This window comes from Octodon degus, unplaced genomic scaffold (genome assembly GCF_000260255.1).
Source record: "Octodon degus isolate 3935 unplaced genomic scaffold, OctDeg1.0 scaffold00176, whole genome shotgun sequence".
Taxonomy (NCBI): domain Eukaryota; kingdom Metazoa; phylum Chordata; class Mammalia; order Rodentia; family Octodontidae; genus Octodon; species Octodon degus.
In genome coordinates, this window is record NW_004524752.1 from 1,026,801 (window position 1) to 1,039,392 (window position 12,592).

Here is a 12,592-nt window from a genome sequence, read left to right on the forward strand (position 1 = left end):
CTATGTAGCTCGGACTCATAGTGATCCTCCTGTCTCAGCCTCCGCAACACTCGGATTACAGGAGGTTTTGATAGCTGGCATGGCATGCCTGGAGTTCTGGGGCAGGTAGCATGTGGTGTTGGGGATCCAGCTCTGGTCCTTGTACTTGCCAGGCAGACGCTTAGCCCACTGATCTATCTCCCAGCCCTCTACATGTGTTTTTCTGAGTGTATTACAAATACCGGACTCAGTTTGAGTGGACTTGGACTGCTCTAATATCACCAAGACAGAAGTTTCTTTGGAATTACAGCACTTTGAGTGGCTTTTGTATAAATTTCAGCTGATTCACAAAAACTTTGGATGCAAAAATACTGACTGACGGTCAGACCACAAGCTAAGTACATATTCCCACTGGTAGCCATTAAAACTCAATACCTACATTTTTATTAAGTCCAGCGGGATCTGCCTAATATTAAATGACTGCATATTGCACGTAACTAAGATGAGAACTACTGTGTACTTTAGTTGGCAGCTAGACTGTTTAGCCCTCATTTCCTATTAGTTTTATTTTAGAGAGTCGATTAATGGCATCTTGAAATTTTGAAATGTTTCTCTTGCTCAACCCTTATACATATTTTAACATACTTGCTTCAAATGGTGATTTTTATGGCCATTGCCATAAAAAAAATCAGAATTCTAGAAAGAAAACAATCAAGTCATTGAATAAACTCAAATTCAGGCATGAAAGATATGACTTATTTAGTGTTCTTTTCAGCTTTGGGGTCATATCGTGGGTAAACTTAAGGAGAAAGTACAGTAACTGGTACAAGTTCAAGTTCATGCTTCCAGAAAAACCCATTCATAGCTCTTATAAATTTTCAGAGCAAAAGGAGAGAGTTTCACTCAGATTTTCAAAGCTGTATTGCAGAAGATTCCTGGTTGAGGATTTTTAGTGGTTATTGTTCTTTGGCCATGGCTGAGTTAAGTGTCCACAAAAAGAAGATGATAATGAGAAGCTTATAGTATGGCAATTCATTTTTTTTTCCTAGATTAAAGAAAAAGTCTGAGCTGTTTTTAAATTAGAAAGCTAACAAGAAAAGCAGGGGAAATGGGAAAAATAGAATGTGAAATTAAAGGAAATCTTAGACTCACATTACACTAAACATGAAGTTACTTCAAAAAGCTTAAATTCTTATAGCAATGCCAAGAATTTTACAGGTGCTTTGTGGAATATAAGAAGGTTCTTCCAGATTGATTTCTGGAAAGTGCTTTAACTTATGCATTACTAACTTACGAACACTTAACATACACACAAACTAGCCCAAGTATTGGTATTTTAATTTTACTAACAAGGGAAAGAAAATGGATGTAATAACCCTGCTGAAGCACTGATTAGTACAGAAAGCTGGAATATGATTTATTATTTTTACTTTTCAAAAAGCTTATGTATTTGGTACAAGGTCTCACTACACAGCTCAGACTTCTAGTGATCCTCCTGTTTTCAGTCTCCCCAGCTCTGGGATTACGGGCATGCACTACCACACCCAGACTTGGTGTCCAGCTGACCATGCCTGGGGGCGGGGCCAGCTCAGCATGTGGCACTGGGAATCAAACTCTTGTACATGCGCTTGCCTAAGTAGGCGTGTAGTTTGCTGAGCTATCTTGCCAGCCCTATTTTTTACTTTTTATAATTTTCATTTATCAAATTACTATAGTTTTTAAAATTACCATATTTTGTTTGTGGGTTAAAAATGCCTAGAAAAAAATTCCATCCTGTTATTTCCTTGGTTTCCACAGATGTTTTGGTGCAGTTTCTTTTTATAATTAATCTAAGTTATATTTTAAGTCTCTAGGAAGAGAAGACGCGGAGACATACACAGGGAAAGAGTCAGAGGTCTACGTGTTGACAAAGAAAAGGAGGAGAAAATCAGAGGAAGAGGCAGAATTAGTACTGTAACTGCAGTTTTGACTCCACTATGTTAACATTAAGTAGCCGGAAATTAATCCCTTAAAAAAGCATACAGAAGATTATAAACACAAATTTATCCTTCTTTGCTGCCCTGAAGCAGGTCTATTACATAAAACTCAGGCACCCAAACAAACAAAAATGCCCAAGGGACAATTAACATAAATTCCTGCACCTCTTTCTACCTGTTCTAGTCAACTCTCATAGCTCAAAGAATAATTCAAACTTCAAGAGCGCATTTACATAGTGTCATAGCTTATCATAAAGTCTCTTCTTGCATTTAGAAAGTCAAGACATGAATGCTCCATTATAGGATAGCAGGATATGGGTGAAAGAAAGGAACATTATCGAAATAGAAGGGCAGTGGAGGCCCCAGCCTCACTAGCTGTTGCTCTAGACATTTTGTGATCCTCATTCATACTTGACTGGGCTCAGATCTGACTCAGAGGATGCTTCCTGAGCCCTCGAACGTGTTGGGACAGTTTGGGAACCTATTCTTTCTGACCTGGTGTGAGCTCATTGGCATATATCAGCCTTTGGAAGCTCAAATAAATAAAAAATAAAAGAAAAAAGAACAAAAGAAAGATTCAAGGAAAGGAAAATACTGCCTGGAAACCAAAGATAGTTCTTTCTTTTCCTAGTTCTTTCTTCTGTTACACGGCACGTGTCCACACTCTGGGCAAGTTGCAGCATGTGGCAGCTGGCAAGAACTCCACGTGGTCAGTGTCCAGGAATAAGTCTTCTCTTTGTGGCCCCAGAGTCATGAGAGGGCAAGAGCCATGGACAGCACTTCTATTAGGCATACAGCTGGCTATAATGGACCAGGTGGTTCAGAGAGGAAAAAAAAAAAACAGAAAAAGCTACTAATACCAGCAGTGCTAACAATGTGGGGTGTCCTTTGATTACCTTCATGGAAAAGTTAGGCTTTAACCCCTGAGTTAAAAATAAGCATCTCAGTGTGGAGTTATTTAAAGATAAACTGTCCAAGTCACCCCAATTCCTTAGGGCTTCTTGTTTGGATTGAATCCATCATATTCTGATTGGCCATGTACAAGGTACCCAACTGATCAATTCCTTCCTTCCTTACTGTCTTATAAAGGACTTTCCTGCTCCTCTTGGACAATCATCAATGAATGCTCTGGGATTGGGAAGGAAGGATGGACAGGGTGGATGAGACAGCTGATGAAGAAGGTTCCCTCAAAGGACTCTTCACCAGGAGTTTTGGGGTACACTAGCCTCAAACCTCCCAGAGTCTTAAAACATAACAGGTAAGACATGGATTAACTAAAGTAGCAGCAAAATTTCCTTAACCTTCCATTTTCACAAAATCTCTTCAAGGCAGGAGACTACCCACTTCTCCTTGGCTATATGCTCATGTTCTTTACATACAAGCTGTGATAACCAGGCTAAGGAATGAGTCTCTCAGCTTGTTTCTAGTTCCACCCATTGAAGAGTACTGTATCAAAAAATGAAATGGATGCAATGAAAAAGTAGAATTATTTTTTAAAAATCAAAATTATTTTAAAATTTTGTCTCCCTATGCCAGGTGAGACCTAATTTCTCTGTAGGGTGTTCTTGTAGAAAATGTCGACATTTCACACACGCCTTAGAACTTACTTCAGATCATCTTGTGAAGATCATCTGATGAGTTTCAGGCCATATTCTATTAAAGGCAGCATTTACCAATAGCAGAGAACATGGGGGAAATTATCAGGCCAGAAAATAAATTCAGATTGAGTGGATTTAACCATCTGGGGAGTTGGGTCTGTGCTAACATGCAGCAAAACGAAGGCAGGGATAGGAGATATGAGGGCACTCCAGCCATCTCATAGACCGTAAAGGAGAGATGGGGTGGGTGTGTGCAGAGAAGGGACATACTGGCTGAGTGGTGAGATATGATGACTTCTCTTTGTGGCCTCAGAGGCAAAGGAGGGAATATCCAGAACATTTGGGATCAGCCTCCAGATAATGCTTTGATGTTCTCAGTACTGTATAGAACAGCGAATGGTATGAAGCCTAGAACTGAAATAGATTTCTCAGCTAGAAGAAATACATAATCTCCTATGACACAAGTGTCTTCATGGCTCATGGAGCCCATGGGATGCCAGAGGCTCCACTGACCCTGGATCTCAGGGTGCCTTGACCAGATCCCTCCTCCCATGTATAGTGGCTTCTTGCATTCCCCATCCATAGTCTATCTAGAGTTTTGGATGAAGAGAGGGATATGTGAACACAAACTACCCATGACATCTCCCTGTCTTGGCATCACTACCTCCAGTGTTGTTTCTTCCTTCTTTTACTTTCCTCTCTCTTTCACTCTCCCATGCTTTGAGGAGATGACTAATGTTGGCAAGGGAGACTGGACATCTGACTAAAGAATCTTCTAGGAGACCTGTTGTGCTCAAGTTTATCGTGTGTATGTGACAAGATGCAGCTGTAGTTCTTAATGTAAAGAGAATGATGAATGGTGAGATCTAAAGAAGGCCCTTTTTTCAAGGGAAAGAGAAGAGCCATAACCTAAAGGGAAGTCCCGGTTGGCTTCAAAGGAGAAAGCTGGTGTTCACGTTTATACCAAGACGGTAGGAAACCAAAGATGATTAGGATAAGTTTGTGACTTAACAGAAAATCATTTTATTTTCTTAATAGAAAGGTAAATGCAAGCTAAGAGAAAAGAAACCCAATTTCTTAATCAAGGGAAGTTGAATAGAAATAGGTTCATAATTTCATTAACACTAGAAAAACCAGGTGGTCGGGCAGGTGGTCACATCTGTAGCATGTTACAATGCTTTATTCAGGACTCAAGTGTTTGTGTGTTCAAGGAGTTCAGATGTGCAAGGTGGTATACTGGCACAGTAAATTTGGTATTCTGACTATTGGTTGTAGGCCAATTCCATTTTTGGTAATGGTTCTGCCAGCCCACACTTCTCCTATGGTTGAAAGGGCATGAAGTATCACTGCAATTCACTTTCTCCAATTATCATCCCACGGCCTCTCCAGCTCAGCAGTCACCGTGTTGTGGGCCTTTCCCTAAGGAAAGCTCTGTGTCCAAGGTGGAGGAAAGCAACTCTATGCGCACAAAGCAGGCCATAGCAGCACTCTGGCATGAAATCAGACTGAGCAGAAAAATCCTTTAAAACAAGACCAAGCCCAGCATAGTACGTAGCCTTATGTAATGATCATGCCGGTGAGGCTCATTCCTAGCTGCCCTCAAGCACACATGCGCTGTGTGCGAGGGAAAATGGAGATGGAAGAGGGACTGAGAGTAGGAGACCTGTGTCTGCCACTTTGGGCTCCTGTCCTGCGATTACTTTGGTTTGGGGCTGACCATGGGTCATGAAATTCCATCGACATCTAGAAGAGAAGGCAGGCTACAACAAATAGTTCTCCAGCCACATGATTGATTAGGTTTTTCAGAGCTGAGACAGCTACACCATATTTCTATTTCAATAGGGGGATGGGGGATGACAAAAAAAAAACCTAACTTCATAAGAAAAGAGGTCTTTCTAAGAAAAAGAACTGCTCCTACCCCAGAGTTCCAGAGGACTCATAGCTGGAGGAGGATAAAAAGAGCATCTGTCTTCTGAGCTCTCAGTGCAGGGTCCTCAGGTCATCCCCTGCCAAGGAGGTCTTGTTTGGCAGGCTGAGAAAGAAGGGCCTTGTCCAACACCCCTCTGCAGGCCTCCATTCATGTACTGTGATAGTTCTAGGGAGAGGCTGAGGGCCATCTGCACTGCCACCAGACACATATGGAGATACATTCCACAGAATGGAACCATCTACTGTATAGTGAAGCAGCACCGACTGACCAAGAGAGGGCTGGTTCTTAGTGCTGCTTTCCTTGGGGACTTAAGTATGACACAGTGGCCTGAGGCTTCTGTCTTCTGCCCAGCTTTTCCTCTTGGGAGGGGTGAAGCCCAGTCCTGGAGCAGGGAATGTTTAAGGACAAATGAGCCCTGTCAGAGCCTGCTTTGCTAGAAGGAGCAGCCTAGCTTGAGGCTGAGGTATGTTTACTAATCATCTTAAGTGTCCTTATCACCCTGTCCTGTCAGCTGCAGACACTGTGGAACCAAGGCTCCTCCATCATGGGAGGTCCTCAGGCAACTCAGATTCACCCTCCCTGAAGGGTCTCTGTACCAGCCTTTCCCATCTTTATAAAACTTTGTTCGTTGGGGGTTGCCCCTTAAAACGCATGTGCTCACAGAGGAGTGGCAGGAAAGGCTGAGCCTCAGGCTCATGGCCTCGCTGAGCTGAGCTCAACACTAACTTGGCTGCTACATGGGGGACCCACTACCTCCAGCCCAGAGTGTGGCTCATCTTCAGCCAGAATGTGCTAGTACCAACACAGTGCTGCCACCAACACTGAGTTACTTCTGTTCTGGGTGGAAAGTGGATTCTATTTGAGTTCCTCAGATTACCCCTACTCTTGGAGTTGTCCCATGACCAGCATCTAACAGGCCAATGCTGGGAACAACATAGGCTTCCCGCACTGTGACTCTGTGGGTTGGTGCCCTGCTCAGAGGTGTTGGTTGATCTTACCTGAGCCGCAGGCACCTCTGTGGGCCCTGGGGTGTGCCTTTACCCATCCTAGCTACTATAGTACTATGAGGGTGCAGGATCCGGGACTGTACCCACCAGCACCTCCTGTTCTGTTTCTTTGGCTCCCACCTCCATGGCTTGGCTTCTGGACTATGGCTTTTCTCACCAAGACCAGCCCTTGCTGCTGTGGCCACTGCACCTTGACTCCTTCCATTTCAGCCCTTTCCTCCTTCCTTGCCTCCCACTCTTGGTGCCCACCACTTCTGCCTTAGCTTGTACTTCTTTAGGGGCTGCAAGCCACAGAATAACACACGAGATGCTACTGCATTTGCCCTGGTAGCAGTGGTGTTGGCTGATCTTGGGAGAGAGCCGGTGGGGAGGAGATTGCTCTCCAACAGTCAAGTCTCCACTGTTCCCAGGTAAAAGCCAGAATGTCTTCCAGGCTGCTCAAGGCAATGTGTACAGACCCAGGCCAGCCAGATCCCTCCACAGGTTATAGAAAAGTGGCAAGGTGCCAGGGAAGGCAAGCCACCCTTGTGTCCCTTCTCCCACGGGAATAACCCTCCAGATTCTTGTGTTTTCTTTCCCCAGCAAAGAGGCAGAACTATGGCAGTGCCTGTCTTGCAAAGGGAAATAAAGCAATTTGGTGGCTTTGACTGGTTTTCCATATGTCCTTGGCTTCCTCTTCTCTGATAATGCATGGAGTCCTTCCATCCTCCTCCTCCCTCTTCCTCCCCCCCGGGCCGCACTGGCTTCCCAATTCGGTCTTGGTTTCCTCCCTGTGAGAGAAAAGCATGCATCGGAGGGGGTAGCAGCCTCTAGCACTTGTCGTCTTCTTCTGTGTCACTCAGAAGGTCACTGACAGCTCCACACATCATGCCAGGCCCAGGCCCCCCACGCCTCCGTCGCCGATAGTGCCCATTGGGCATCTGCCAGCTGTGCCGCAGGGGTGGGGCTGAGCCGATGGTGTTGGACCGGCCCAGGCTGGTAGCCACCGCCGCTTCGAAGGTGAGCGTCTCCTCCTCGCCACAGTCTGAGGCGTGGGAGTCTTCATGCAGGGCCAGGTAGGGCTCGGAGATATAGCGCTGTGGGGAAGAATGCTGGCCCTGCTGGGGATGAGGGGAGTTGGAAGACTCGGTCAGGCAAGCACTGTTGCTCTCCAGAGCTTGGGAGGTCAGAGGGGATCCACCCTCACTTCCATCAGCTGGTGGAGAGATGCTGCCAGCGTGTCGCAGTAGGGAACTGTAGGAAAGGAGGGGCCGAGGCTTTGGTGGGACAGGTGGGAGCTGCCGACGGCTTCTTCTTGGGGTGCTGGTGTCCGAAACGGAGGGGATGGAGCTCTCACTCAGGGAGCCTGTTCCCTGTACAGCAGCAGAAACATGGAAGGTGAGACTGTTCTTGCATGAGCTCCATGTGGCCTGTTAAGATACCTGACCCCTTCTATAAAGTGCCCTTGGAGTCCTAGAGAGGAAGCCTGAGAGGGAGCCCCATGGACTAGACACATCCCCCTGGGAAACAGGGATCAAAGGAGACTGAGGAGTCACACCATCCAGAGCAGGACACCTCCTCTTTCCACATGCAGATGCACCTCTGTACCTCATGCAGGTCCAGAGGAAGCCCTGAGGTTTTGCATCTCTCATGAGCTACTAGCTGCCGCTTTGGCTACTTGGGACAAATGATTTGGAAGCTCTATGTCCATAATACGTGGGACACTGAAATAAATAAACTTTAGTGAAAGATAAACCTATGAAAGGTGGAGCATCATTAATGATCCAGAGTTGCTCTCTCTAGGAACCTTGGGGAAGGAGGTTCTAAGGGGGTTCTCAGGGAACTGTGATATTCTTCTTTCATCTTATCTTTTGCCTCTCTGTCTTCAGGGGCTTGCAGACCTCAGCCTCTATCCCAACACTTATTTGTTGGATCAGGCCTCATTTGACTTGCTCACCTAGTTGCAAGGGTACCTGAGCCCAGGCACTGATAAGCAGACTCCAAGACAATATTTCTCGGGGTGTATATGACCTGTGAATTACTTCTCAGAACTTTCCAGGTGGGGATACTTTCTAATGCAGATTTCTAGTTCTCATCTTCAACTAGAATCTTTGAGGTTCTGGGAATGTAGTGACAGAAAGCTCTGTAGGAGCTTCTGTTCTGTAGTAATGGCTGGCCTAAATGATGAACTTCTTCACCCCCTACTTCTCTAATACTCTGCCTTAGCAACTCCTGCTTTTCCCAGCTGAACATTTCTTCTGAGTGGTTCTCCCCATCTGAGACAGAACCCTGAGTAGGGCTAGAAGTGAGTGGTAACACTGGGCTGAGGAACACTTTCATAAGATTGGTATTTCTTAGGCATTGGGTGGGGTTTCAGCAAAAGGCTAGGAGACCTGCGTCTAAAGGTGCATGCCTGTAATTCCAGCTACACAGGAGGCTAATGTAGGACAGACATGCTGCTTCTCTTGGGATAGCTGGACAGCAGGTGAACCACGTGGAATTGTTCAGACTGTGAATTACCATCCCCGCTAACACTGAGGATCATAAGAGACAAAGTTTTCTGGCTAAAGGACCATCCTTTCCTATCAACTCTGGGTGGATTTGTACTCCTGGATTCTGTGGACTAGAATGGAATGACTTCAGGACTCAATCACCTTTCTGTGGGGGAAAACATCTGGGTTTCTGTGAGTTTATATCACTTTTGAATTTGTAAGCAGAGAGCAGTTAACCTCTCTGTCCACTGGGTCTATGTTCTTCTGAAATCTGGCTCTTTGAAGATGTTCAAATAAGGATGTGGGATACCCATGCTCTGCCGCCCATGTCCCAATCCTTTCTTTCCTGTCCGACGTAGGAGGTTCAACAACTTCTCCACGCTCACCTGTCTGGTAGGCGTCTGTGATCTGCCTTCACTGGGTGACCTGGACTGATGGCGCTCTGGGGAGTCCCAGTCGGCCTGAGTCCCTCGCTCCTCAGAATTACAACGGGAGACATCAGGAGAAAGAAGATGCTTTCGCTCTTTGGACCGTCCTCGCTCCCTGCCCCCTGAGCGATGGGTGTCTGACTTGTGGCCTGTGAGAGATGATAAAACAACTGTTTATAACTCAGCTACCTCTGGTTGCTGAAGGCAAACTAACCGAGTATGGCACCCCGACTTGGGACTAGGCCCTCTTATGAACTGAATGTGTGTGTGTTCTGCAAAACTCAGTATGGAATCTCAATTCTGACTCAAATGGTGTTAGGAGAGGAGGCCTCTTGGAGATAGTAGGGTGTGAGGGTGGAGCCCTTAGGATGAGATAAAGGTCCAGAGATGAGAGCTGGCTTCACCTCTGCTCTCCATCATGGAAGAATATGCTAAGAAGATGACCATCTACACACAAGGAAGAGAGATTTCAGCAGACAGCAGGTCTTTTGTTCCTAAGAACTTTGATTTCTCAGAAAAATTAAACTTTTGAACAAGAATTTGAATAAAATCATACCAAGATATACAAAAATGAAATTGTCCAAAACATTATAAAGAAAAAAATCATTATGAATATAAGTTCCTTAATTTGGGCACAGAGTGAACTATTATATTGACTTATCTGTAAATTCTTTCTTCTTCATTTTTATTTTGGATGATTTTTGCTATTATATTCATTTAAGTTTGTAAATAATTTATGTACAATGTGCAATCTATTATTAATCCCATGCTATGGATTCATCTCAGAAATATTCCTCTAAAATTCACTCTGTCTACATCTTATAACTTTCACATTTCAATATTTGTCTACAATTTTTAATATGCTATATAATTATTGATCTTCAATAAAGTTAATGAGAAAATTAAATTAATTTTTTTTTAAAAAAAAAGAACTTTGATTTCTCAGCCTCTACAACTGTGACAAATACACGTTTGTTACTTAAACCACCTGGGCTATGGTAATTTTTTATAGGAGCCTGAACTAAGACAGATTCCTAGATTGTTGTGACTTTTCCAAGAATCTTGTCAGCAGATGATCCAGAAGGAAAGTGGGAGAGCAAAGCTAGAAAATCACCCCTTTGTGAGCAGGTGAGTCTGCAAGTTGCCCCTAAAAAGATATGCATGTCAAAGAATGTGATTTGGTCTCTTCCATTTATGTTAGACACAATAAAGTTAGACTCCTTGCCAGGCATGTGGCTCAGACCTCTCTGACCTATGCATGGGTGTGTAGGCTTGGGGAGGAAAGATGACACGAAGCAGAAAGGAAATATGAAAGTTTTGCAGAGAATAATGGCATCCTTAATGTAATTCAGCGGTGAGAATGACAGGACTGAAGTTAAACAATCTTCCAGTTCTGGCTCTATCATTTACTAGTCTTATACTACGGGGCAAAACACTGATCTTTAACTTTGATTCCTCCATCTGGTGAAATAGGTTGAAACAGACTACTGGTTTTCTACCCTTTTTTTAAAAAAAGTTTACATCACTATAACCCTTTTTTGTTATAAAAAAAGCTTAGATGAAACCTGAGTATACCAAGAAAAATACTAATTGGGTTGAAGTGTAGTAAGTTGGTGGCAGGAGCTCAGTACCCCCTCCCAAGGGACCACTAAAAGAAATCTCAATGGTTTTGAAGAAGGCTACCTGAAGACTCTAGTCTATTGATTGTATCAGTTTTATATTCCAGAAGGAAGAAATTATGTCAGTATGTGTGATGAATACAGGTTCCAGACCTTTTATAGGATATTAATCAAATGTAAGAAACCCTTGTGGTAAAAAAGTGTTCTTTGCTCACTTTCTTAAACCCTCCTCTTTATCTAGTTTCTATTAGTCATGATCAGGCTTTGCCCTAATAAGTGCATCATGGTAGGAGCGCACTGCCTAGCCAGTTGCCTGAAGTGAGGTAGACCCTGTAGACCACCTCACCTGAGTCTGAGTTCAGCCTGTGGGCTGACAGCCGCAGGGAAGAGTGGTAACTCCGGCGACGAGACTTGTACGTGTTTTCACTGCTTCGCTCCATGGAGAATTCCTCCAACCACGAGGAATTTGAACGCTTATCCCGAATGGTAGAGAATGAACGTCTCATGGAGCTAGGGTCTGTCACCACCTAGAAATATGAGCCCCAGAGGAGTAAAGGTTGCGGATTAATTATTTCCAAAAGTGCTGAGGTGGGACTAAGACTTCTGAGAACTGCAAAATCGAATGCTGGGAAGTAGTAACCACTTTTGAGATCCTGTGCTCAGACCCTAGCTAGAGAGCCTGATTTAAAAGGGGTCTTCATATTGTGTTAACATAGTCACTGAAACTGGCCTAATGGGTCTTGCTTTAATTTAGTCTTACCTATCCAGCAGAAAAGTATAACCACAAGGTATAAAAAGTAAAGCCATATTAATAAGCTGAGCTGTAAAAGGCTAACTACAACTTCTATCAATTGCCAGCTCTGCTGATAACCCACAACTATTATGGACTATTGGATTATATTGGGATATTTTGCTGAGTTAAATTACCTACAATATCTGAAATGGTGTTAAGTATGAAAAAGTCCTTTTAACACTTCTGTAAATACAGCTTTTCCAACAACAATGGAATACACATCTCTGACAAAACAAAACAGGGGGATATAAATGAAAGACCATTTTGTAGTGAAAAAATATATATGTATATACAAAATGAGATAGATATACAGCTACTTTCTCTTAGTTCACTAAGAAGACAGCTTTGTACTAATATTGCTTAAACAAGATATCATGTTTACATCTTATCCTCTGAATAACTACTACGAAGACAACAATATGCAATGTATTAATTATTGCAACTGTCCTACTAACCTGTTTTGAAACTGCTTCATTGCTATTTTATCTTTTTTCTCATTAAAATTAATTTTAAAAAGAAAAAGAACGCAAAGTCTCTGAGTGTACCAGGGAACAGCCAAACAACGCAGGCAGGCACTATGCAAATGTCCCACAGAGCCATCTACCATAGGGGCTCAGTCAAGACTTGCTGCAAATACTAAGCTACTTGGAAAGATTTGAGGGCAGCTGGCAGAAAGGCTACACTGCGAAAGATACATAGCTTTGTCTTTAATGTCCCCCTCACCTGGGAGGGCCCTGCCCACCAATGCTACAGCCCAGGAGAGCTTGCAATTTAACTACTAAGTCTGCAGT

At 43.8% G+C, this 12,592-nt stretch overlaps 1 protein-coding gene across 3 annotated transcripts in view; it reads right to left on the minus strand.

The window, feature by feature from the left end:
- Positions 1-6,242: 6,242 nt before the first annotated feature.
- Cacna1e (calcium voltage-gated channel subunit alpha1 E) overlaps positions 6,243-12,592 on the minus strand; it is a 325,607-nt gene continuing 319,257 nt past the window's right edge. For 2 of the 3 annotated variants that reach the window (XM_004643429.1, XM_004643427.1), the window contains 3 exons: positions 11,355-11,535; positions 9,348-9,538; positions 7,300-7,842 (listed from right to left, as the gene is read on the minus strand). In XM_004643429.1, coding sequence (XP_004643486.1) covers positions 7,300-7,842; positions 9,348-9,538; positions 11,355-11,535 — 915 coding nt within the window. Of the gene's footprint in view, positions 7,843-9,347; positions 9,539-11,354; positions 11,536-12,592 lie in introns of all 3 variants that reach the window. The other variant, XM_004643428.3, reaches the window with a different exon arrangement.